This window comes from Rhinopithecus bieti, unplaced genomic scaffold, assembly GCF_001698545.2.
Source record: "Rhinopithecus bieti isolate Rb0 unplaced genomic scaffold, ASM169854v2 scaffold_44368, whole genome shotgun sequence".
NCBI lineage: Eukaryota > Metazoa > Chordata > Mammalia > Primates > Cercopithecidae > Rhinopithecus > Rhinopithecus bieti.
Genome location: NW_016817889.1, coordinates 95,530 through 122,368, shown reverse-complemented (window position 1 = coordinate 122,368; position 26,839 = coordinate 95,530). Strand labels below are relative to the sequence as shown.

The 26,839-nt window shown below is 45.1% G+C and overlaps 1 protein-coding gene across 1 annotated transcript; it reads right to left on the bottom strand.

The window, feature by feature from the left end:
• Positions 1 to 2,711: 2,711 nt before the first annotated feature.
• MAT2A (methionine adenosyltransferase 2A) lies at positions 2,712 to 9,165 on the bottom strand. The gene is made up of 9 exons (XM_017856276.1): positions 8,604 to 9,165; positions 6,815 to 6,892; positions 6,598 to 6,720; positions 6,237 to 6,349; positions 6,010 to 6,153; positions 5,617 to 5,835; positions 5,245 to 5,427; positions 4,956 to 5,089; positions 2,712 to 4,321 (listed from the first exon to the last, which is right to left on the bottom strand). The coding sequence occupies exons 1-9, from the start codon at positions 8,692 to 8,694 to the stop codon at positions 4,219 to 4,221; spliced, it is 1,188 nt and encodes a 395-aa protein (XP_017711765.1). The 5' UTR covers positions 8,695 to 9,165; the 3' UTR covers positions 2,712 to 4,218.
• Positions 9,166 to 26,839: the final 17,674 nt, after the last annotated feature.

The window sequence follows — 26,839 nt, the reverse complement described above, 5'->3', positions numbered from 1 at the left end:
TGTAGCTGGGACTACAGGTGCCCACCACCATGCCCAACTAATTTTTGTATTTTTAGTAGAGACGGAGTTTCCCACATTGGCCAGGCTGGTCTCAAACTCCTGACCTATCCACCTGCCTTGGCCTCCCAAAGTGCTGGGATTACAGGTATGAGCCACCACACCCAGCCAAATCTGTTTTCATCACTACCTATATCTGTATTTCAACCCTTGTATTAGCATTAGTTAGGGATAGACCAGACAAGGCTGACATGTTAGTTGTCAAGCAGATTGCCTCCCTCCCCCACCACTGAGGAGGTCAAGTGGGGTTTGGTGGAAAATCCCTAATTCATTCAAGGTATTGTATGGGCAAGCAATGGCTGTGGTGCAGGGTCCCCTGATTACTTTGTAAGAATGCGTGGGAGGGACGCTGATTTTCAATTCTTTTGCAGATCTTTTCTCATAGTAACACGATAGAAGATACTTGGCACTATGTCGTTTTGCCAGCAAGTTTAGCTCTTTCCTTCTGTTTCCCAAACTCACTGTACCTACTTGACTGGTAACAAAAGTCCCGAGTTATTTGGCAGAAGACACTTGGAGAAGTATTTTTCTGAATATAGGCAAGGATGCTGCCTTCCTCAGACTGTTAGTATACCAACTCTCTGACCGATTTTTCCAAAGAAAATGTTGGGGGTAGGGTGAGGTGGAAATAAAGGCTGTTCGGTGGGGTAGAGTTGGGTTGCAACTGTAGCCATTCTAAAAATGGGCTATTCATGTCCTTTTAGCCAAAAGACTAGTATACATCCTCCTCATTCTACTCTCGGGATTTATGGGTATCCATCCCCTTTGAAACTTTAGAAAGGCAGGTTATATACAGAATTTTCAACCTAAAGACATTCCCTTAAGTCATACTTCATGCTTTGATTCTTAACTATAATCACCCTTATCATCCCCTGCTGTTATGCTTTCCCTTCTTTGCTTCTGTTCTCTGTGGCCTAATGTTCACCCACCACCTTAACTACCTTTAGGATACTTTTCCCCTAGGCTGGGCAGGACACTATCCCCTTAGTCCACAAGCTCCTTGAAGGTTGGGGAATCTGTTTACTTAGCAAATACTGAACATAACCTTAAAGCGGTTACTTTTGAAAACTTATGCTATCTACCAACTTATAGGCACCTATCCATGCTCATTCACCAAATGTAGCCAATATGGTTATCTGCAGTGTATTTGGTATCTAAAAACTCCTTTATGAAACTGCGACTTGTTCTGGAACATTTCAATTACATGCAAAATTCAGGTTCTCAAGTTGGAACAAGTCTAACTGATACACCTGCAGAGGTTTTAACCTTGCCCTCCCCCTACTTCCCAACAGATTTCCAAGTTTTTTGAGAAGGAGCCTTGCTCTGGCCCAGGCTGGAGTGCAGTGGTGCCATCTCAGCTCACTGCAACCTCTGCCTCCTGGGTTCAAGCGATTCTCCTGCCTCAGCCTCCTGAGTAGCTGTGATTACAGGCACCTGCCACCACACCCAGCTAATTTTTGTGTTTTTGGTCGAGTCGGGGTTTCAGTTTGCCAGTCTTGACCTCAGGTGATCCACCCCCATCAGCCTCCCAAAGCACGGGGATTACAGGCGTGAGCTACCATGCCCAGATTTCCAAGACTTTTTTTTAAGACGGAGTCACTCTGTTGCCCAGGCCGGAGTGTGGTGGTGCGATTTCAGCTCACTGCAAGCCCCGCCCCTCAGGTTCACACCATTCTCCTACCTTAGCCTCCCATAAGTAGCTGGGACTACAGGTAGCCACCACTATGCCCAGCTAATTTTTTGTATTTTTAGTAGAGATGGGGTTTCACTGTTAGCCAGGATGGTCTCGTGATTTGCCCACCTTGGCTTCCCAAAGTGCTGGGATTACAGGTGTGAGCCACGGTGTACAGCCTCCAGATTTCAAGTCTCCATGCAAGCAGGCATAAGCAAGCATTCCCTGGCTCTACATTTGCAGAAGAGTAAAAAGCTGGACTACCATTCAGATACTGCTAGAAATGTATTCCAAGCATGTAGCTCCTATGTTCAAGGCCAGTGTGGTCTATGGATTTTCTATACAACCTGCCATAAATGAAATTTGAGCCTTTGGAAATTGATAGCATTGTTTTAATTTCATCTGCATATTTATCTCTGCAAGATAAACTAGAAATCATGCTTTACAACTTCTCAAATGGGAACATGAAACTACAGCCCTTAAAACGAAGCTCGTAATTTAAAAATGTATGCAAATTAATAGGCTTGAATTGCCAGGACTTGGACATTACCCACTTTTAGTGGGTTTTATGCCTTCAATAGTTTGAAGCTCTGCATCTTGGTTGAAAACTTAAAAATGGCATTGAATGGCTACTGCAATAAGGACACATGAATTTTGGCCTAAGTCGAGTAGGACCAAATCTTGCTTAGGCCTTTAAATGCCTACAGTGGGTCTAGGGATTCCTTAATTATGGCTAATTATGGATTGCAATTGAGGGTTACAGATACAGATTCTCAGGTCGTATTCGTATGATAGCATTTTTTAAGAGCCAAAGTCTGTCACCCAGGCTAGAGTGCAGTGGCTTGATAATGGTTTGCTACAGCTTCCAACTTCTATGTTCAAGTGATCCTCCTACCTCAGCCTTTCGAAGTGTTGGGATTACTGGTATGTACTACCATGCCTGGCCCCAAAGCACTGTAACAGAAATGAGTAACAGACACAGTTAAGGTAGAACCTAGCATTTTATTTAGATCTTCATTAAACTGTTGGAATTGAGAACCAGACATACGTAATAAACCTCCAAAAATAGATCCTGAAAGGCACTTTCTGCTTAGGGCAAGCAGTCATGGAATAAGCATGTAAACAAGCTGGCTTCTCTGTACCACACCAGCCAAGTCAGCTTTCTCCATGGCCAGCCGCACCAGCTCTGCCCTCCCTTCTGTTAACACCAGCCAGACCCCCTGTAGGTCTAACCCAAGGTTTTTCTGTAGGACACCTTGGCCTACCTGGGAATGCTGGAAACATGTTAAAGGAATCATGGTGTTGAGAGAAAAAAAAAAAAATCTTTTAAAAGCTGCCATCTGAGGTGATGGCTTCTCTGTACTTACGCCATACCCCAGAATACAATAAATAAGCAATTAGAAAACGTTCAAGTATGAAGGGATTTCCTCCTCCCCGCCAAAAAGCACTGCTCTCTGAAGGAAGCTGGTTTCTCTGTAGCTACACCAGCTGTTCAGAAAGCTCATTGGACCTGGTTTTGAAAATAAAACAAAGTTAAAACCCTGGGAGGAGTTATTGTGCAGTGTGGAGTACTCAGGCTTTCTTATAAAGAAAAAAAAAAAGTTATCTGGTACCAAAGTGTGCAACCTACAGACCCTCAGGTACTGCCCTGTGACTTCTCTGTATGACATCACAAGGCTGCCAAGTGCCTGTTTTTCTAGAACTAGGAGTTGGTGAGGTTTGGCTAGTGCTGAAACCATGCATAGGATTGGTTTACTAAATTAAAACCTTATTACGTACGTCCTCCAAAAGACAGCTGAAAGTGGAGAGATTTTGATTTGGTGCTGTTAGAGGTGGCAATTAAGAGCATAAGCACCAGGGAGATGGTTTAATGGTAACTGCCTTTTTTTGATGTCAGGCTAGAGCTCCAACTGGGAACTTGCGTTACATGCAAGATTGATTGGATAGGGAACACTCCCTGACAAAAGAGCTACATAATTAGAAGTGGATCAAGTTACAGGGAGGGTAAGGGGAAAGCTTCACATTCATAATAGAGCTCAAGACATTACAAATTCATGCTGACAGGGCTGTGGCATTGCCAGACAGGCTGTAAGTGGAACTACAAGTACTTTACGTGCACATTACAAGGACATTTTCAGCATCTGTTGGGAAAGTCAATGCAATTATGACTTTGGAGCGTTGGGTGATAGGGCACAAAGGTTCAATTTCAAAGCATTATTTACTACAGTGTTGTTTCTAGGCAGTTACATGGATCACCTATGCTCACTAAATTCATTATAATGGTGAACAAAACACCTAGGGACAGAATAGCAAGCCCAACTTACAGTCCCCCACAAAAGCTAAAATTCATGTCATTGACTAGAGTGACTGCAAGTGATCAGGAGCTGAAAGAGGACAGGAAAATTTAGGAAGGAGGGCCCTTTCCCTCAGAGCTTGAAGGCTTCTCTGTAGCCTACGCCAACAAGTCTGGGGAAAAAAGGCTAACACTTTCAATACTTAAGCTTTTTGGGCACTTCCCATGGGAAGCTGTCCCTACCAAAGTGGCCATAGGCTGCAGTCCTCTGATAAATTGGCTTCTTCAGATCCAGATCCCTGGAATATACAAGTCCGTAACTTAATATGTAGCAATAAATTAAAATAAAGCAAAACAATCAGCAAGACTCATTTTCAAGAGCTCTGGCAAATGAGTTCTCTGGGATATGCTAGGAAAAAAATTTGTGGCAAAAGTGTTACTTCCCTGGTGTCCAAACTCCTTGCACAGTCCTTATTAGTAACTATAGTTGTTTTTCCGTCCCTGGCTCAACAAATACGAAAACTTGTCATTATTCTGAGAAATTTCAATTGTCAAAAAGCTCATCTGAGATCAAAGAATACTTACCAAGGTCCCGCTGCCCACACCCTACCATGGTTTTTACATTGTAACAAGCCTTAAGCATCCCACTTTATCTCTATTTTCTTAACACCCTTAGGTAAGAGCACAAAGCTCTCAAATACCAAATCTGGAAGATTCTCTAGAGTGGTTAGCCTAAGCCATGGAGCACCATAATTTTAAATTTCTCTAATAACTAAGTCTTAACTAAGGCAGCAGTTCAAAACTGTTCTAGGAATTAAAATATATTTCCATTTGAGGAGTCTTCCTTCACACCTTCACCTCCTCAGCTTTAAGTACATATATACACACCCACACCCTCAATACTTGACTAGCAATAGGCTTTACCATCTTTACCTGACAATGACCCCAGGGCGGAGATCGAAATTCTTCTTCACAATCTCTAATAGCTCTCTCTCACTCTTCTGAGAGGTACCATAATGGAAAATGGAGATAGATAATGGATGAGAAACTCCAATAGCGTAAGAGACCTAAAAGGATTCAAATGTCGTAAGAATCAGTGATTGAAAAGACCCACATACTGGTGTAACACATTGGTATAAAACAAGCAGTTAAGTAGATTACTACTAAATACCCTCCCACTTACATGACTTTTAATCGTTGCAGTCATATAAAGAGTATATACCTGAACAAGAACCCTCCGGCACAGACCTCCTTTAACAAGGGATTTTGCCACCCAACGAGCAGCATAAGCAGCTGAACGGTCGACCTTGGTATAATCCTTTCCTGAAAAGGCACCTCCTCCATGAGCACCCCAACCGCCATAAGTGTCCACAATGATTTTCCGTCCAGTCAAACCAGCATCACCCTGAAATTACAGGATTTAAGTTACTTTATGCCTAGTGCTTTCCAAGTGGATACGGTTGCCTATTCTGAATTCACTCAGCAAATATCCTCCGATGATTCACATGTAGGTTTCAGAAAGCCTGAAAAAAATGTAGTGGCCAAAATTTTAAGTAACCATCAAAATCTAGAAAATGCAATTAAATGACATTACCTGAGGCCCACCAATAACAAATCTGCCACTTGGCTGTAGGTGGTAGATTGTATCCTCATCAAGGTATTTTGCAGGCACAACTGCTTTGATGACTTTCTCCTTTAGGGCATCCCTCATCTCATCAAGACAAACCTCTTCATCATGCTGAACAGATATAACAATTGTATGGACTCTGATGGGAAGCACAGCACCTCGATCCTGCATATACTGCACAGTAACCTTGAAGGCAACACAGGTCATCAGAACAGTATACCAAACAATAGCTTTGTATTTGTTTCTCTACCTGAAGTTACAATACAGCAAAACAAATGCTTTTTCAGTTAGCTATTATCAAAATTATGGATCCTCTATGCTGATGTAATGAGACAACCAAGCTTTATGATCATCACTTACTTGAGTTTTAGAATCAGGGCGTAACCAAGGCAAAGTGCCATTACGGCGCAGTTCTGCCAGTTTGGCATTTAGCTTGTGTGCCAAGACAATGGTTAAAGGCATACACTCCTCAGTTTCATCAGTGGCATAGCCAAACATTAAGCCCTAAAGAAGGAAAAGTCACCAATGTGATCAAGCTCCAGAATTTAATGTTAGAAGAGATTAAAACAGCCTCTACACCAAGATACCTGGTCTCCAGCACCAATATCTTCTTCATTTCTGTCAAGATGAACACCTTGAGCAATATCTGGTGACTGTTGCTCCAAGGCTACCAGCACATTACAAGTCTTGTAGTCAAACCCTATAAGCAAAAAACACATCTTGTTTAGGTCCTAGAAATACCTCCTGATTACAGCAATTATCTGGAATTCTAAACACTGCAAAATAAATCAAATATACCTAAACCATTAGACCTTTTAGAGAATGAACAGAATAGGGCATAGTGTATAGTAAAATACAACTTGAGTTTAGGATTAGCAAGAACTGGAGTTTCTTCAAATCTCACTAGCTATTACCTAGAAAAAAATGAGCAAAATTATTAAAACACACCTTTGGAAGAATCATCGTATCCAATGTGTTTAACAGCTTCACGAACCACTTTCTGGTAGTCAACAGCAGCTCTGGATGTAATTTCCCCAGCAAGAAGGATCATTCCAGTTTTAGCAACAGTTTCTAATAAAAAGAGACATTCAACTCAAGCATCACTTCTATAAAAATAATTTTTATGCTATCTTTCCACCAGTTGATAAACCCATTCTAAACCTACCACAAGCTACTTTGGCATCAGGATCCTGTTGAAGGTGGGCATCAAGGACAGCATCACTGATCTGGTCACAAATCTTATCTGGAAAAGAGAAATTCCTGGCTCAATTTATTTAACTTTAAACAAAGTATCTATATATGCAAGCTCCCTCCCTGTAACTATCTGTAAAATCTTTGGAGGTTTTAAAGAAACATGCTTAATACATCTTAATTCATTGTATATGCACTTTACCCCTAAAATTCAAAGTCTGCATTATAAATCTAATCTACCACCAGAAAGGTGAACTGTTAGTCCTACCTCCTTTAAATAACAGAATTTGCCCTATATCATATTCACTTCCACAACTGTACCAAACCCCTGTGCACCTGGGGTTCTGGTAGAACTGAGGCCACAGGCCAGTTTCCCTCATCTTAAGGAACACCAATTATAATGAGCAACAAGAGAATTCAATTAAACAATTAAAGGAAAGGCATTTTGTGACTAAAATGGCAATTATCTGATCTTGTTATTACGAGGCGGGAAACAAAAGCTCAACAGTGTAGAAAATGCTCAAACATATCCATGTACAACTTCTCCCTGCTTTATCATCTACTGTTTAGGAGGAAGAAACAAATAAATATCCCCCAATTCAAGTTCGTTTTTCTCAATTTTCTGTAACCACCCAAAACAGAATCCAAACATAATGTGGAAGCCAGACTGCAGGATTAAGACTTCAGTCTACTAACTGGTGTAACAGCTAACCTTCAGCACTTGTCTAGATCCTGGGTTTGTCCTCTCTTATCACCAAGTTACTTACGGGATTTCATCATGGGCACAGTAAACTGACCAGACGCTAAAAGCCACCAGATAGCTACTGCGGTCATTCTAAGGGCAGAAACAGCCTAATTTAGGAGCCAAATAAACATCTTTACTAGCCGATATGCCCAGGCTTAGATTTTCAGTTCCTGGAAATAGCTTTACTCCTCCTTCACGTGCCAACTGATCCCCATAATGGCGGTTAAGCGGACAAAGTCTGAAGTAAAACCCTGCCTAAGGGCAGCACCGAAGAATTTAAAAGGGAACCCAAAGCAATGGGAGCTCCTAATTCATACTTCCCATCCTTTTCACAAGGGGTCCAAATAAGGACTGCCTTCTTCCACATGCGCTATATTTAGTCAGAGGCCATCACCTTGAAGGCAAGGCCGTATCTGCCGAAGGGCATGTGCGTATTCTCCAGTGTGTGGTCAAGACCTAACCACTGAGGCAGTGGAGCCAGACGACGTCGCGAGGCATGGGCCCTCCACCCCCCCACCCCTCAAACCGAGGGTCAGGAACAGCCGGGGAGGCCCACGGCTCCCCCTCGCCCAGATACCACATGCGGCAAACACGTGGTCTCCGCCGCAATGCGGGGCGCGCGCTCCCGAGGGCCGGACGCGAGCACGCGAGGAGGCTCGGGTCGCCCACTCCAGGTTTGTCAGACGGCAGGACCTGGAGGGGTTAACAGTGCCCTCCCTTCCCGGCTAGAACACGTTAGCGACCACAGCCCCCGCCCTTCTCGTTTTCTGGAACCTTCCGCATGCAGAGGCGCGCGACCAAATGGAAGGGGAGGAGTGGAGAGGGGAAAAGAGGAAAGGGAGGGGGAAGAGGAGCGGCGGCCACGCGCCAGGCCCTGGCGGCGCCACGAGGAAAGCGCGCGGTCGCCGCTCTTCCCACCACCGAGGGGACGAGGACGACCCGCGCAGGACCCGCCGGCGGCCGGACTCGGCGCTGCCTTCCGCCCCGCCCCACGCTTCGCTTCAGGTCGTCCCCTCACCTGGGTGGCCTTCCCCCACCGACTCTGAGGTGAAGAGGAACGTGCCCTCCTCGATAAACGCCTCATGGAAGCCGTTGAGCTGTCGGTTCATGTTGGTGTCGGTGAGTGGAAGTGGCGTTGCGAAGGAGCAGCGGCGAGGCGGCAGCGGCTGCGAACTGCGCAAGCAGCGGACAGCGTCCTACTCAGAGAAAGCGGGCGGCGCGGAGCGAACGAAGCGGCGGGCGGCGCGGCCCAGTATTTATAGAGGAGCGCCCGCGCGCGCCCGGCTCGGGCCCCGCCTCTCGGGGCCGCGCGCCAATGCACCACTTGCGCGGGGGTCGGGGGAGGAAGGGCAGCGCGCCCCGCGGAGCCCGGGCTGAACCACACTGCGCGGCCGCGGGAGGGGCCGACGCAACCCGGTCTTCCAGAGACCGTTTAGTTATATTGAGCCGCTAGAGCTAGGGGAAAAATGCAGACGCGAGAAGACGGGGTTTTTGCTTTTCCTTGTTTGATGTGGGAGAAAAAGCGACTGGGGCTTGCCGGACCCGCTCCCCTGTGCTGTGACATGGCACCTCCCTTCCGACCGTTGGCCGGGATAGCTTTCCCGGAGGTCGCGTCCCCCAGCGGAGGCGGCGGGAATCGCGGAGGTTTTGTGCTTCGGCTAGGTTCTTTCTGGCCGCCCCGCCTCTAGATGCCGGGTGGCAGGGAGCCGGTGGCGGTCGGCCATGTGAAGGTGGCCATCTTGGCTGGCCAGCGAGGACTCCTCACGGTCTTCCTTCGGCGTCCCCGCCCGGCTTGCTGCCGGCCCCGGGAAATCTGAGGAGCGCCGGCCCACCTTCTAGTCATTTCCTGGTGAATGGTTCTGCAGAAGCTGAAAATGGCCAGAAAGCAGATTAATGAGGGTGCTGCCATCGATTCAAACAATCGCCCTCCTCCCCGCTCCCCTGCGCTAAAGTTTCTGAGGGACCCTCGCCCTTCACCCTTTTGGACTTAAAGTGGAGGCAGCGCTCCAGCCTTTCCCCCCAGAGAGAAAGGAGGCCGCTCCCAAGGCCGTCCTTGCCCTATGGCCTAACTGTGCCTTTGAAGGGGGGAAAAAATCGATGTTTCAATCCTCTGTTAAGGAGAATATGGAACGAACATTTCTTTTTTGGTGGGTGGGGGCTATTAGTTCCCTTGAATGTACATCTCTCGACGGCGTGGAATGGGCTGTTTCATTAAGCTTTCACTTTAAAATGTCCACCTGCGTTTGTCCCAGTTTTGCCCAATAAAGGAATTATAGACAGGGAAAAAGAGCGAAACAAAAATTGAGCCAGCAAGGAGTAGGGTGTCCCGTTTGGAGGGAGACCGCCTTGGGGGCGGGGGTCTCAGTGCAAGTCTGGTCAAGGGGTGATGGCCTGGTGGCCCTGAGCGGAGCGCGTGACAAGAACGCCGGATTTAATGAGGTTCTCAGAGAACGGCCTGCGCCTAGCATGGGATGCACTTTACGCTGGGGAGGTGAAGGAGACCCCTAGTAACAGTCTCCAGCTGCCTACTGCTGGAGGCAGTAGAACGAGGTGCCTTCCCTAGAACAATCCTCTCCGCCGGTGAGGGAGGAAAGGTGGGATTTGCTAAAGGCTCAGCGGTAAACAAAGGAAGCACTTGAGCTGTGCTGGGAACACAAAGAAGGTAAAGAAAGGGCTTATCACCATACTCAGTGACCACATCCACGGTCGCTCAAAGCAGCCAGCAAGAAAAGGTTCGACCACAAAAGAGACAATAGATCATGATATTTTTATTCGTTGCTTTTTACTTTTCAAGCTAACCCTTCATGGGAAAGCAACTGTATAAGACTATTAAATTTTTTTGTTTATCTTTTTTTAAGCAGAATGCCAATTAACTTACAATGGGCAATAAAATTGTCAACTGGAACAAAATGCGTGTGTAGGCTGGTCAGTGCATTATTTCCCAGCAGAAAAATCTATATGGGAAGCCAGAATATAATTAGAAGGTTATTTTATTAGGGAGTCAGAACAAGGGGCGTAAAGTCAATGATTGGCTCATTAAATCCTGATACCCCTGTGCTACCAACTCCACAGTGGGGCTAGGCCTGCCAAGGAGATGAGAACTAGCTGTACATAGTTGCTTACCTACTTCTCTCACTTGGGAATAGTGTGTAGGTGTAATACAGTAAGAGTAGGGGTTTGGAGTCACGACCTCTCTATGCCTCAGTATCCTCATTCTGTAAAATTGAAATATTAATAGTACATCATAGGATTGTTTCAAGGATTAAAATAGTGCAAGTAGAGTCTAGCACAGTATCTAGTACATAATTTATTTTAATGTAAGCTGTAAAAAAATTAGCTCTATTTCCTGTGATTTACTTTTCAGTGGCTTTCAATTGTTGTTGGGATACAGACTGAAATCTCTTCATACTCAAGGCCCCGGTGTGATTTGGCTGCTACTTCTACAACCTTGTCTTGTGCCACACTCCCCTTTCTGTCTTCTACTTTAGAATTTTTTTTTTTTTAGTTAGTAGCAGTTATTTTTATTAATTGCATACTATCAAAACAAAGCAGGACACATTTTCATTTATTTTATATTATTCGTATTGTCCCTTCCTCTCTTCTACAAATATTTACGAGCACATCTGTGAGCCAGACCCAGGAGCAAACGCTATGACAATCCTGGTCTCTGCCCACTCGGCGCTCTAAATGTGGGGAGATGCCTGGCTAACTCCCCATCCTTCTCACTCGAGCTCAGCTACCACTTCCTGGATGAAGCCTTCGTCTACACAGATTTGTCACAAAGTGTTTTCTTTCATGGCACTAAGTGCCGTTTAAAATTATAGATTTGGTGATTATTTGATGCATGTCTCCAATTCCCAGTTAGGCTTGTAAGTTCCATGATAATGAGAAGGTGGGCTGTTTTGCTCAAGCTTTGTTACTGAATGCCTGGCACACACAAGGTGCTTAGAAATGTTCAAGAGGGAGAGACAAGAAAGGAAGGGAAGGAAATGAAAGGTGAATGAATGTAAAGATGGCAGAAGGGGGCCGGGCGCCGTGGCTCATGCCTGTAATCGCAGCACTTTGGGAGGCTGAGGCGGGCAGATCACGAGGTCAGGAGATCGAGACCATCCTGGCTAACACGGTGAAACCCCGTCTCTACTGAAAATACAAAAAATTAGCCGGGCATGGTGGTGGGCGCCTGTAGTCCCAGCTACTCAGGAGGCTGAGGCAGGAGAATGACGTGAACCCGGGAGGCGGAGCTTGCAGTGAGCCAAGATCGCCCCACTGCACTCCAGCCTGGGTGACAGAGCGAGACTCGTCTAAAAAAAACCAACCAACCAAACAAACAAAAAAAAGATGGCAGAAGGAAGCAGAGAAATAAGAGACTCTGGCGATCATGTGAAATCGATGGAAAGAGGTCCTGCTTTGTTTTAGTCGTAAGTATTGTAATTAATAAAATTAAGACTTGTTTGTTAACAGGAAAGCACATGGCCATCCTGTTCTGACAGGAATAAGATTTCTGATTTCATAGATGAGTGTCCTAAGGGTGAACTAAACCAGGAGAAATTATTGGTTTATTTCCTGTTTATCATTAATGAATTTGTTGAATGTGAAGTGTTGTAAAGCACATAGGAAAAATCTAATCACTGCCTAAAGGCTTCAGATTTCTCAAGCCAGAGAACATTAATGTAGCAGTAGCCCTACAAAAAAGGCAAAGTTGAGATTGGATAAAAATGGTATTTGTAACTCAAACAGCAAATAAAATAACTCCTTATCAGCCTGTCAGTCAGGGAGAGAGTTCCAGAAAACATTTGCAGTGCAAGAAGCTGTTGATGTGGCAGAAGAAAAGAGGAAGGTGACAGTAGGGATAGCAAAGAGTAAGGGAAGCTGTGGAGATGTTGAGAAGGAGGCTCCTAGGCTATGTGTCTTAAGAGCACCTTCTATGTGAAGACAGGCCAGGAAGAAAGAAATGTAGGTCACATGTCTTCAAATTTGTGCCAGTCCTTTAAAGGCAAAGCTTAGATACCTTGGATGGCCTCAGAGACAAGCTAGTTCTAGTGGAATTAGAAACAAGTCCTATGTGAACTCCCTCATTATTAGGCTTTTGTATTTTGCTTTTATTTCTATGTTTTCTCTTTTGATACTTAAATAATTTTACAGTCCCAATAAAGAAGTCCTAAATGGAAGAATAGATACGGTACAGTGAAGAAGGAAATTATAATATGATGACAATAGCTACACTTTATTGTGACAGGCACTGTTGTAATATCTACTCCTCACAACAGCTCTATTTCTCTTCCTGTTTTACAGATGAAGAAAGTGGCAGGTCGTTCGTCCATGTCACACATCAAATCAGTAATGGAGCTAGGGACTTGAGCCTGGTCTGACCTCTAAATTCATGCCCCTTCTTACAGCCAAACAATAAATACTGCATACTCCCTGAGGTCATTAGTATTAACAATTTGGTTTATATCCTCCCATTCCTTTTTCTGTGAGCACACGCACGCATGCATCTTACTATTCAGAGAAATATGGATTTTTTTTTCTTAACAATTTTCATGACCATCTCTCTAGGATACTATGTAGAGCTGTAAATCATTTCCTTCTCTTTTACTGTGGGAAAATATACACAACATAAAGTAAGTAGGTAGCTCACCACGGAGAAAATGCAAATTGCAATAAACATATGAAAAAAATGCTCAACCTCGTTGATAGATGTGATGTTAATATATGTGTGAATCTATATATGTTTTTATCCATGGTTCCTGGCTCGTAACTCCCATAGCTTTTGTTATACAGTCTTTTGTTATAATGTTGGGAGTGTTAGGACTCAGGAACAGGCCTCAGGAAACAGAATCTCTCTGACTTTTTCCTGCCTCTCTTTCACTGGCCCCAAGGCAGGACTTGAATCTTGCCCTGCCTTTCCGATGGTGGGCCCCAACACCCTCATTCCAGAGATGGTCCTACCCCATATCCTGGGACAAGGAATGCTAAGGTCGTGAAGCTTCCATAAAAACCCAGGATAACTGGGTTCAGAGAGCTTCTGGAGAGCTGAACAGCTGGAGGCTGACAGGAAAGTGAGTAAGAACTCATCCACGTGCCAGGAGGGTGGCACACCCCAACTCCATGGGAACAGAAGCTCCTACACTTGGGACCCTTCCAGACCTCACCCTCTGTATCTCTTCATCTGGCTGTTTGTTTGTATCCTTTAAAATAACCAGTAAACATGAGCAAGTGCTTCCCTGAGTTCTGTGACCCACTCTAGCAAAAAAAAAAAAAAATTTTTTTTTTGAGACAGAGTTTCGCTCTTCCACCCAGGCTGGAGTGAAGTGGTGCGATCTCAGCTCACTGCAGCCTCCACTCCCAAGTTCAAGTGATTCTGCTGCCTCAGCCTACGAGTAGCTGGGTTTATAGGCGCCTGCCACCATGCCCAGCTAATTTTTGTATTTTTAATAGAGACCGGGTTTTGCCACGTTGGCCAGGCTGGTCTCGAATTCCCGACCTCAGGTGATCTGCCCACCTCCACCTCCCAAAGTGCTGGGATTACAGGCATGAGCCACCATGCCTGGCCCACTCTAGCAAATTATCAGACCTAAAGAGGAGGTGGTGCCATGACTGTGTGTCTGTATGGATCTTCACCTTTACTCTAGGGGCAGAAGATACTTGGGAATGCTGTCATCTGCTCTCCTTGCAGGTGGTCCTGTGCCTAGATAGAAAATGATCCTTACTGGACAAGTACCTGGTTGATAAAATTGCTCAAAACCTGCAAATATACTACACATGATCCACTGCTGTAGTGAAGTGCCAGCCTCCTGAACCTGGGAGGCAAAGGTTGCAGTGAGTGGAGCTTGCACCACTGCACTCCAGCCTGGGCGACAGAGCGAGACTGCTCAAAAAAAACACACACACAAAACCAAAAAACAAAAAAACCAAATGTATGTATTTTGGATACAGAGTCTCATTCTGTCACCCAGGCTGGAGTGTAGTGGTGCAGTCTCAGCTTACTGCAAGCTTTGCCTCCCAGGTTCAAGCAATTCTGGTGTCTTAGCCTCCCAAGTAGCTGGGATTACAGATGCCCGCCATCACACCTGGCTAATTTTTTGGATTTTTAGTAGAGACGGGGTTTCACTGTGTTGGCCAGGCTGGTCTCGAACTTCTGATCTCAAGTGATCTGCCCGCCTCAGCCTCACAAAGTGCTGGGATTACAGGCATGAGCCACCATGCCTAGCCACAAGTGTATATTTTTTTGGTTCATAGAATAAATTCTGGGAATCTGCATGCCACAGAGTATCTCTGTGGGTGGGATTTATACTTTTCCTGTACTAACTCATGTTATTTGAAATTGTAAAAATTTGTAAGAATAATTTCTGCAAGTTAACCAGAAAAGATTAGCAGCAAATGTGAGTTATCTCTAGGGGTGGAGTGTGGTGAATAAAGAGGCTACAGCAGCCAGGCGGCAGTGGTTCAGCCTAGTGAGCTCCCCCAGTGCAAGGAAAGAAGGCTTTTCTTTTTTTTTTTTTAGACATGGTCTCTCTCTCTATGTAGTGTTGTAATCTTGGCTCACTGCAACCTCCTGGGCTCAAGCAATCCTCCCACCTCAGCTTCCTGGGTAGCTAGAACTACAGGCACATGCCACCATACCTGGCTAATTTTTATATCTTTTTTTGTAGATAGAGGGTTTCACCATATTGCTCAGGTTGGTCTCGAACAACTGAGCTCAGGCTATCTGCCTACCTCAGCCTCCCAAAGTGCTGGGACTACAGGCATGAGCCATCATGCCTGGCCAAAGCAAGCATTTTCCATGGCACACCTTCTATGGGGAAGCTCCCAAATACCAGATAACCTGCCTCAGAGGTGCCATCACCACTGCAGAGCCCTCTGTGAAAAGAAGGACAGCCAACCCATGCTTCATTGTTCATTGTGTTGATTCTTCTGAAGTCATTTGTCACCTGATGGACCATTGAACTTTTTATTTTTTAAATATGCAAAATATACACAATAGACACCCCCACCTCCACACATATCGTGGATACTGTCACAGTCCCAGCCTAAGCTTCGGTGTCCTGAGATACTCTATATCCAGGGGCAATACTGTCCTAGGCATTCCTTTAGTTTGAGAATCTTACTTGGAGATTGGACTACACTCATGGTGTCTGCAGTCTGGCTGGGCCTTGAGAACTACCTGTCATAAGTTACCTGATGGGTAGCCCTTGTGGGCATGGCCTGGTGTGTACAGACTCTGCACTCTCCCTGGAATCCTGCCCATGCCAGGCCTACTGCTGCCACCAACACTGGCATTGCCAGGCTCTGACCCTCTGCCCTTGGCCTCCTGCCATGATTTCTTTTTATTTATTCATTTATTTTTGAGACACTTTTGCCCAGGCTGGAATGCAGTGGCGCCATCTCGGCTCACTGCAAGTTCCGCCTCCCGGGTTCACGCCATTCTCCTGCCTCAGCCTCCCAAGCAGCTGGGACTACAGGTGCCCACCACCACGCCCAGCTAATTTTTTGTATTTTTAGTAGAGACGGGTTTTCACTGTGTTAGCCAGAATGGTCTCGATCTCCTGACCTTGTGATCCGCACGCCTCAGCCTCCCAAAGTGCTGGGATTACAGGCATGAGCCACCACGCCCAGCGCCATGATTTTTTTTTTGAGATGGAGTCTCACTCTGTCACCTAGGCCAGAGTGCAGTGGTGCAATCTTGGCTCACTACAACCTCTGCCTCCTGGGTTCAAGCGATTCTCCTGCCTCAGTCTCCCGAGTAGCTGGGATTACAGGCACCTACCACCATGCCAGGCTAATTTAGATGGGATTTCGCCATGTTGGCCAGACAGGTCTTGAACTCCTAACTTCAGGTGATTGGCCCGCCTTGGCCTCCCAAAGTGCTAAGATTACAGGTGTGAGCTACTGCACCCGGCCCATGATCTTGGTTTCTTAGAAATGACACCAAAAACATAAGCAGCCAAAGAAAGATGAGCTAAATTGGACCTCATCAAAATTAAAAACTTCTTTGGTGTTAACAGACACTATCAAGAAAGCGAAAAGACAGCCCACAGAATGAGAGAAAATGTTGACGAATCCTGAATCTAACAAGTGTTAACAAGGATGTGGAGAAATTGGAACACATGTACACTGCTGGTGGGAATGTAAACTGGTGCAGCCACATTGGAAAACAGTTCTGTAGTTTCTCAAAAAGTTAAACATAGTTACTATATGACCCAGCAAGCCCACTCCTAGGTATATACTCAAGAGAGCTGCAACACATGTTTACACAAAAACTTGTACACAAATGTTCATAGCAACTTTTCATTGTAGTCAAAAGGTAGAAGCAACCAAATGTACATCAACTGATGAGTGGATAAATATAATGTGGTATATCCATATAATGGAATATTATTTGGCCATAAAAAGGAATAAAGTACTGATACATGCCACAACATGGATGAATCTTTTTTCTTTTCTTTTCTTTTCTTTTTTTTTCTGAGACAGAGTCTCCCTCTGTCACCCAGGCTGGAGTGCAGTGGCATGAACTTGGCTCACTGCAAAACCCCGCCTCCCAGGTTCAAGCAATTCTCCTGCCTCAGCCTCCCAAGTAGCCGGGATTACAGGTGCCTGCCATCATGCCTGGCTAGTTTTTTATATTTTTAGTAGATACGGAGTTTCACCATGTTGGCCAGACCGGTCTCGAACTCCTGACCGCCTTGCCTCCCAAAGTGCTGGGATTACAGGCATGAGCCACCATGCCCGGCCAACATAGATGGATCTGGAAGACATTATGCTAAGTGAAAAAAATCAGTGACAAAAACCTTACAATGTGTAGTTCCATGTATATGAAATGTCTGGGCTGGGTGCAGTAGCTCATCTTGTCATCCCAGAACTTTGGGAGGCGAAGATAGAAGGATCACTTGAGCTCAGGAGTTTGAGTCCAGCCTGGGCAACATGGTGAAACCCCATCTCTACAAAAAATACACAAATTAGCCAGACGTGGTTGGCACACGCCTGTAGTCCCAGCTAATAGGGAGGCTGAGGTGGGAGGATCACCTGAGCCTGGGAGGTTGAGGCTGCAGTGAGCTGTGATTGTGCCACAGCACTCCAGCCTGGATGACAGAGTAAGACCCTGTTTCAAAAAAAAAAAAAAAAAGCCAGTATAGGAAAATCAAATCCATAGAAACAAAAAGTAGATTTGTGGTGGCCAGGGGCTGGTGGAAGAAGGGAATGGAGAGTAACTGCTAATGAGTATGGAGTTTCTTTTTGGGGAGATAAAGATGTTCTGGAATTACATAGTGGTAATGGTTACAAAATGCTATGAATATACTAAACATCACTGACATACAGCAAAAAGGTGAGTTTTATGGTATATGAATTATATCTCAATTACAAAATTGTCTTTTATGTTTGGAAAATAAGAGAAAAGACCTGTACTGCCAGTTCTTTAGCAAAACTGCTGTTAACATCCCTTTTGGGTTTTTAAAAAGTATAATTTAAATATATTTGTATGTAAATAGTGTAAATGTATTAGTTTCATCAAATGTTAAATCATTGTATTATTAGCATTTTTCTGTCATCACCCTGTCTTTATATTTGTAATCATTAACCACTCCATGATAATAAATTCAAAGGATTTTCTGAGCAATTCCTGAGTGTTGTACATACAGGCTGTTTGAAGTTAGTTTTCTATTACTTAACACTGTAAATGAACTTCTTGTGCATAGAAGTTTTTTTTATATTTGGAATTATTTCTTTAGGAAAGATTTCCCAAAGTAGAATAATAGGTCAGAGTAGAAGTACTGGGTCAAAACTTACTGATTTGTGCCGCTGCAGTTAGTTCCCAAAGAGACAAATGGCTCTGGGCCTGGTCAGTTCCCTTGCCACCTGTTCCTGATGTTATGCACCAAATGGGAGAAGGGAGAAGATGGTGACTGCTCCAAGTTTTTTTTTTTTTTTTTTTTGAGACGGAGTGTCGCTCTGTCGCCCAGGCTGGAGTGCAGTGGTGCGATCTTGGCTCACTGCAAGCTCCGCCTTCAAGGTTCACGCCATTCTCCTGCCTCAGCCTCCTGAGTAGCTGGGACTACAGGCATGTGCCATCATGCCTGGCTAATTTTTTGTATATTTAGTAGAGACGGGGTTTCACCGTGTTAGCCAGGATGATCTCCATCTCCTGACCTCGTGATCCGCCTGCTTCAGCCTCCCAAAGTGCTGGTTTTACAGACATGAGCCACCGCGCCCGGCCGACTGCTCCAACTTGAAAGCTCTAGATGATCAAGGAGTTTCTAGCAGTCAGGTGGTCAGCTAAGCACCAATGGACAGAAAGCACCAGGAGCGAGCAGCCCCTTACTTGAACATTTTAGGGCTGTTCAATCTTCTTTGATTGACTGAGGCTCCTACTTGGGAAAGAGTGAAATTCATGGAGTTCTATCACTCTATTAACTTCCCTAGGTCAATAGACAATGGTTCAGACACCTGGACTCATAAAGTAACCACCATACAGGCAGAGGATGTGAACAGATTACAAGAAATACAAATAGTCAATAAGTATGTGAAAAGATACTCAACCTCGCTCGTAGTCAAAGAAATGTAAAGCAGAATGAGTTTCCATTTTTCATCATATTAGAAAACAAATAAAAATTTTGTAATGCCCAGTATTTACAAGATTATGGAGAAATAGACACCCTCATACATGCTGGGAGTGTACAAATAGATTCAGGTCTTCTGGAGGGTAATTTAGTAATGTCTGTCAACATTTTGAGTGCAGGTACTGGTTGACTCAGCAATTCTACCACTAGGAATTTGCCTAGTGGTAATTGTGCTGGCAAAATTATGCCAAAATCATGTGCAAGGATGTTCACTGAAACATTGTAATAACAAAAAACTGGAAAGCACTTAGACATCCATCAGCAGGAGACTGGTTAAATATATCCATATAATGGAAAAGTATGCAATCACTGAAATAGGAGTAGGAGTATATATGCTGATAGGGAAAGTTCTTCTAAATATGTTATGCCAGAAAACAATATGCAAGGTAATATGATCTCATTTGTGTTAGATTAAAAAAGAGATATACAGGTATATGTAGACTTTTCAGGAAGGATTCAAAACAAGTGGTGGTAGCGTTTGGAGAGTGGCACTGGGGACTGGAGGGAGAAGGTAAATTTTGCTTTTTATTTGGCACTTTTCTATATTATTTGAATTTTCTATACTAGGTGAATGTAAGTCTAATTTTAAAAAGCGTATTTTTGGCCGGGCGCGGTTGCTCACACCTGTAATCCCAGCACTTTGGAAGGCTGAGGTGGGCGGATCACAAGGTCAGGAGATCGAGATCAACCTGGCTAACAGAGTGAAACCCTGTCTCTACTAAAAATACAAAAAAATTAGCTGAGCGTGGTGGCAGGCGCCTGTAGTCCCAGCTACTCAGGAGGCTGAGGCAGGAGAATGGCGTGAACCCAGGAGCGGAGCTTGCAGTGAGCCCAGATAGCGCCACTGCACTCCAGCCTGGGTGACAGAGCGAGACTCTGTCTCAAAAAAAATAATAATAATAATAATAATAATAATTAAATAAAAAGAAAAAAGAAAATGATGAGTTGAGGAACATGCTGCATGTGAACACACTGAGCAGATCTATGGATCTAGTGCTCCAAGAATTCTGGGTAGAAGATGGACGATGTAGATGAGACGTGGAGCAGTTTGCTTTTGAAGACACAGCAAAATCAGACAAAGTGGCAGTTGAAACTCAATATAAGGAAATTGTGTAGACCAAATGAGTGGGACCCTAGAGATCACCTTACCCTTAAGGGTTGGGTGGAAGAAGAGGAACCCGGCAGTAAGGCTGAGAAGGAGTGATCAGATCCAGGAGAGGAAAACCAAGAGGGAGTGGGGTCACAGATGACTGTTCTGTGCTCCTGGCTGGACACCATGGCTGGTTTTTTAGGCCACTCCTCACCAGTGCCAATTCTCCTGCTCTTGCCACATCTGCCCACTAAAACCCCACCTCTGGATTTTCTGTTTCTTTTCCTGAAAAAGGCCACTCAGCCAATAAGAATAACTCCACTCCAAATTCCTCCAAATTCACGATTTACACCTCCATGCCAACCGTCAGTTTTTTTCCTTAAACTTCTCCTTGGTGGGCTCTGGCTCTCATTCACCAATTATTCTAAATGATTAGAATATCATTTAGATGCTTCACTTCTCCTCTCTCACTTCCACTCTCATCTTTGTGGCCAATCTCCTCTACCTACTTCAAGGACCAAACAAGGCCCTCGGGGTGAGTGCCTCTAACATCTTATCTTTCCCTCCATCAATGTGCCTGAAACCATACTCATCTTCTTTTTCAAGCAGTGTATTCAGCCTCTGAGGATGAGGTTCAGCTCCTGTTTTGCTCTAGTGTCTCTTCGGGAGGTCCCCATGACCCTATTGCATCTCTGAGCCTGAGATACTTGTTCCTCCTTTTCTGTATTGTTAATAACACACATCATGTATTTCCCTGTTACAGCATTTGCCATGCTGAACTAAAATTATCTCACTGTCTCCTTCAATAAGCTTGATACCATGCATGATGGCTTTTTCATCCTTAATTTTTTCTTATTGATATACAGCATCCATGCAGGAAAAGGTACATATTGGGAAGTGTATAGATCACAGAATTTCCACAAACTAGCACACCTCAAACAACTAGCATCCAGACGAAGAAGAAACCAAGCATGGCGGCACCCCAGAGCTCTCTTTGAACTCTTTTACCACCCCCCTTCTTTTTTTTTTTTTTGAGACGGAGTCTCACTCAACCAGGATGGAGTGCAGTGGCGTGACCTTGGCTCACCACAACCTCCACCTCCTGGGTTCAAATAATTTTCCTGCTTCAGCCTCCCACATAGCTGGGATTATGGGCGCCCACTACCATGCCTGGCTAATTTTTGTATTTTTAGTAGAGACGAGGTTTTACCATGTTGGCCAGGCTGGTTTTGGCCTCAGGTGATCCACCCACCTCAGCCTCCCAAAGTGCTAGGATCACAGGCGTGAGCCACTGTGCCCGGCCTATACTTTTTATCTGCTTCTCCAGGAAGATCAGATTAGTTAAACTAATCTAATTAATAGTTTAGTTTTGCTGTTTTATAATTTTAAAAAATGGACCAAAAATAGTATATTTTTTGTGTCTGGCTTTTTTATCAATATCGTATCTGCTAGATTTATCCATACTGTTGCATGCAGTTTTAAGCAGTTTATGACCACTGCCATATATTTTTAAATTTTTATTTATTTATTTATTTAGAGACAGAGTTTCACTCTGTCACCCAGGCTGGAGTGCAGTGGCATAATCACAGCCTTGACCTGGGCTCAAGCAATCCTCCCACTTCAGTCTTCCAAGTAGCTGGGACTACAGGTGTGTGCCACCACGTCCAGCTAATTTTTGTATTTTTCTGTAGAGATGGGGGTCTCGCCATGTTGCCTTGGCTGGTCTTGAACGCCTGGGCTCAAGCAATTCACCTGCCTCAGCCTTCCAAACTGTCAGGATTACAGGCATGAGCCACCACGCTCAGCCAAGAATGACTTTTTAAATGGTTGGACTTGAACATGAACTTTCTGGTGAAATTATGATCACATACATCATGACTGCAGACAGAAGGGGCGGGTAGGGCTCCCTGCCCTACTCTCCTGCCAGTGGAACTGCCTTTTTTCCTGTAAGCAGCCTCCTGTAACCTCTGTGGACCCCTTCATGGTAGGCAAATTACAAAGTGTTTCTGTCAGGAGCTTCCTTCTAGTTCTCTCTCTTCACTCTGGGACCTTCCCCTCTCCACCCCAGGATGTCTGTCCAGCATTGCTCTCTCCTTCCAATGTCTCAATACCTTGCCTGCTTGGAACATGACTGGTGGGGGCAGAGTGGGGGAAAGGGTAGCCACAGCAGATCTGACCCCCCCAGGTAGCCAAGGGTCCTTTTAGATTATCCTAAAGTTTGTGTTTTGTTTGTGTTTAGACAGAAACTGTGAGGCAGGAGCAATGACATTTGCAAAGTGCACTGTAGGGGAGAAAATGTAGGAGAAATCCTTCTCTAGACCTATCTGTCCAATTTGTAACTTTAGATCTCAGAAAGATGAAAAGCCTAGACAAATAAATCTGGGTTGCTGAATACAGAAAAAGGTGTTTGTTGGGAGAAGCAAAGAGCTGCCGACCTTGCAGGGTACACTGTGCTGCTAGCCCTGGCACAAGATGCTTTATCACTCCATCGGCGCCTGAGGCCTAAGCTTGGTGGCTGCAGAATCACAAAAAAGGCCATGGCTGAGCTTAGCCTAGCAGGCTGTGGAGTGCTGGGCCTGATGCCTCCCCATCCCTCTGCCCTGCCTCTCGCTGTCGCTGCTCCATTTCCTGCCTCAGAACCCTGCTCTCTCCCTCTTGTCTCTTTTGGTTCCTCTATTTATGTATTTATTTTTTTGGAAGAGAGCTGGGGGAATCTAAGGTTTAAGGAGCTGCACAACTTATGGGCAGATCCCAGAAGCCTGGCTTTCCTCCACTCCAGCAGCCAAAATTCATGTCTTTTCTTTCTTTTCCTGTGCTGGACAGAGTCAAACGCACACTAACAGTGTTAACATGATAAATATCAGCAGTCCTGACCTTTCTCTCTGGATCCTGGAGGCTCGCTGACTCCCAAGCTCTGACTTGTTTGTGCTTAAAGTGGATTAGCACTTACCGTTTGCTGCAGGGCCCCACACTGGGGTTTGATGGGAATCAAAATAGAGATTACCTTATTTGACTTAACAAAAAAATTTTTCCACTTGAAAGATAGAATTCCCCAGAGAAATCCACTGGAGCTTATACATATACAACTTTAAATTGGATTTTAAAAATAGTTTGCCAGCTGTTTGCTAGGTCGTGCTTTAGGTTCTTGTGCCTGATTGATGTTGGGTCCTTTGGGAAACAAGGCCAAGGGGATTGAGGGGCTGCCAAGGCTGCAGGGTCCTGGATGCCTGTGGACTTTCCCAGGAGCCCTGGTAGCTGTTGCCAGGGCCTTTAGAAGCCCTCAGATCCTGGCACCAAGGTCTGCCTCTTACCCAGAGAAAATGACCACAGAGCTCAAACCACCTCCCCCAGACCTCGCCTCGTCCCTGCACTGCCCTTTTCAGCCAAGGTCCAAAAGAAAAGAAAGGAAGGAGGACTATTCTTAGCTGGACAGATCTTTCACACTCTATGTGACTAAATATTTATTTTAGCTCCTTGTATGACCTTCAGGTGACCTTTCATCCATCCCCCTCTGCCTGGCCTTTCATCCATCTCCCTCCTCTACTGTTGCCTGACTGCTGTTCATCGCTCAGGTCTCAGCCAGAGTGTCACCTTCTCAGGGAAGCATGAGGGGCAGCAGAGTGTGGTGGTCAGGAACACCAGTGTGTCAGACTTTGAATCCTGGCTCAGCACTTATAAGCTGTGTGACCTTATGGATGGTCACTCGACCCCTCTGTGCCTATCAATTTCCTCTTCTGTGAGATGGGGATCATGATAACACCTACCTCATTAGGATTGTTGTAAGGTGAGGGCCCAGTGAATTCCTATGTGTTGTATGGAATATGTAAAATGCTTAGAACATGGCCTGCCATGCAACAGACATCTGCTCTTATTACTCTCTAAAGCAGGGGGTCCCCAATCCCCCACCCCAATACCAGTCTGTGCCCTGTTAGGAACCAGGCTGCACAGCAGGAGGTGAGCACAGGCCAGTAAGCAAACTTTATTTGTATTTACAGCCGCTCCCCATGGTTTGCGTTACCACCTGAACTCTGTTTTTTGTCAGCTCAGCAGCAGCACTGGATGCTCATAGGAGCTGGAACCCTACTGTGAACTGAGCACATGAGGGATCCAGGTTATGTGCTCCTTATGAGAATCTAATGCCTGATGATCTATCACTGTCTCCCATCCTCCCAGATGGGACCATCCAGTTGCAAGAAAATAAGCTCAGGGCTCCCACTGATTCTACATTATGGTGAGTTGTATATTATTTCATTACATAGTACAATGTAATAATAGAAATAAAGTGCATAGGCCAGGCGTGGTGGCTTATGCCTCATGCCTGTAATCCCAGCACTTTGGGAGGCCAAGGCAGGTGGATCACAAGGTCAAGAGATCGAGACCAGCCTGGCCAACATGGTGAAACCCCATCTCTACTAAAAATATAAAAATTAGCTGGTCGTGGTGGTGAGCACCTGTAGTCCTAGCTACTCAGGAGACTGAGGCAGGAGAATCACTTGAACCCAGGAGGTGGAGATTGCAGCGAGCCAAGATCACGGCGATCACTGCACTGTACTCCAGCCTGGTGACAGCAAGAGTTCGTCTCAAGAAAGAAAGAAAGAAAGTGTACAATAAGTGTAATGTGCTTGAATCATCCACAAATCATCCCCCTTACCAACCCATCTATGGAGAAATTATCTTCCACAAAACTGGTTCCTGGTGCCAAAAAGTTTAGGGGACCACTCTGTTCTAAAGTACGGATCCCAGTGGGGGTAGTAGCTCATGCCTGTAATCCAAACACTTTGGGAGGCCAAGGTGGGATCACTTGAGTCCAGGAGTCTGAGACCAGCCTGGGCAATACAGCAAGACCCCATCTCTACAAAAATGAAGTAAATAAATGAAGTACATGTCCCAAGGCCCAGTTGCCTGTGGCTGCCCTGTGTTCCTCCAGCCTCCAGTGCTTTTGCTGTGCAGCATCTGTCCTTGTTTATCTTTATTGCTTAGTTTATGAGATGCTGAAGAAGTATTTGTGACTACAATAATGAATGAATTTTTTTTTTTTTTTTTTGAGACAGAGTTTGGCTGGAGTGCCAGTGGCATGATCTCACTGCAACCTCGGTCTCCTGGGTTCACGAGATTCTCCTGTCTCAGCCTCCCAAGTAGCTGGGATTACAGACGCCTGCCACCACGCCCAGCTAATTTTTGCATTTTTTGTAGAGATGGGGTTTCACCATTTTGGCCATGCTGGTCTTGTGCTCCTGACCTCAGGCGATCTGCCTGCCTTGGCCTCCCAAAGTGGTGGGATTACAGCGGTGAGCCACTGTGCCTGGCCTAAATATTTTTAAAAATTGCTAGGCCAGGCACGGTGGCTCACACCTGTAATCCCAGCACTTTGGGAGACCAAAGTGGGTGGATCACCTGAGGGCAAGCGTTCGAGACCAGCCTGGCCAACATGGTGAAACCCCGTCTCTACTGAAAATGCAAAAGTTAGCTGGGCGTAGTGGTGCTCGCCTGTAGTCCCAGCTACTTGGGAGACTGAGGCAGGAGAATTGCTTGAACCTGGAAGGTGGAGGTTGCAGTGAGCTGAGATGGCGCCACTGCACTCCAGCCTAGGCGACAGAGTGAGACTCCGTCTCAAAAAAAAAAAAAAATTGCTAAAAGACAAATGTGATCCAGAAGACAGAGAAATTCAGGCACTTGGGTCATTTTTCTCCATCTATATTTGCTCTATATGTTAACTTGGTCTTTTTTTTGTTTGTTTGACTGTTAAACAAAGAGAGAGTTGATGAGTTTTGAGTTCTGGGATTAGGAGGATAACATTTTGTAATTATATTTTTTCAGGAGACCTCTGCCACATCTAGTTTTTCAAAATTTAATTAAATGTTAAATGCTTGCAAAAGAATAGATCACATGAGCAGAGTATAAAAAATGGACACCCTACTAACCACACCCAGTTTAAGGTACAGATTACAACCAACACCATTAAAGCCTTTTGCCTGCCCTTCTCCATCCCATCCCCTCCTAAATTTTGTTTATAATTATCTTGCTTTTCTTCATAATTTTACCTCCAAAATATGCATCTGTAAACAATATGCTGTTTTTGCATGCTTTTGAACATTGTATAAAATAAATCATACTGCAGGTATTCTTCAGTTTGCTATTCTCACCTCTTCACATGATGTATGTGACATCTCTGCTGCAGCTGTAGCTGTCTCATATTTCACCATGTGACCCTTCTGCTGTTTTCTTCTCCATTCTCCTATCAATGGACATTTGGGTTGTTTACCTTTTTTTTTTTTTTTTTTGAGACAGGGTCTCGCTCTGTCATTCAGGCTGGAGTGCAGTGGCAGGATCATGACTCACTGCAACCGCTGCCTCCCAGGCTCAAGTGATCTTCCCACCTCAGCCTCCCAAGTAGCTGGGACCACAGGCGTGTGCCACCATGCCTGGCTAATTTTTTTTTTTTTTTCTAGACACAGGTTTCGCCATGTTGCCCAGGCTGGTCTCAAACTCCTGGACTCAAGTGATCCCCCTATCTTGGCCTCCCAAAGTGCTGGGATTACAGGTGTGAGC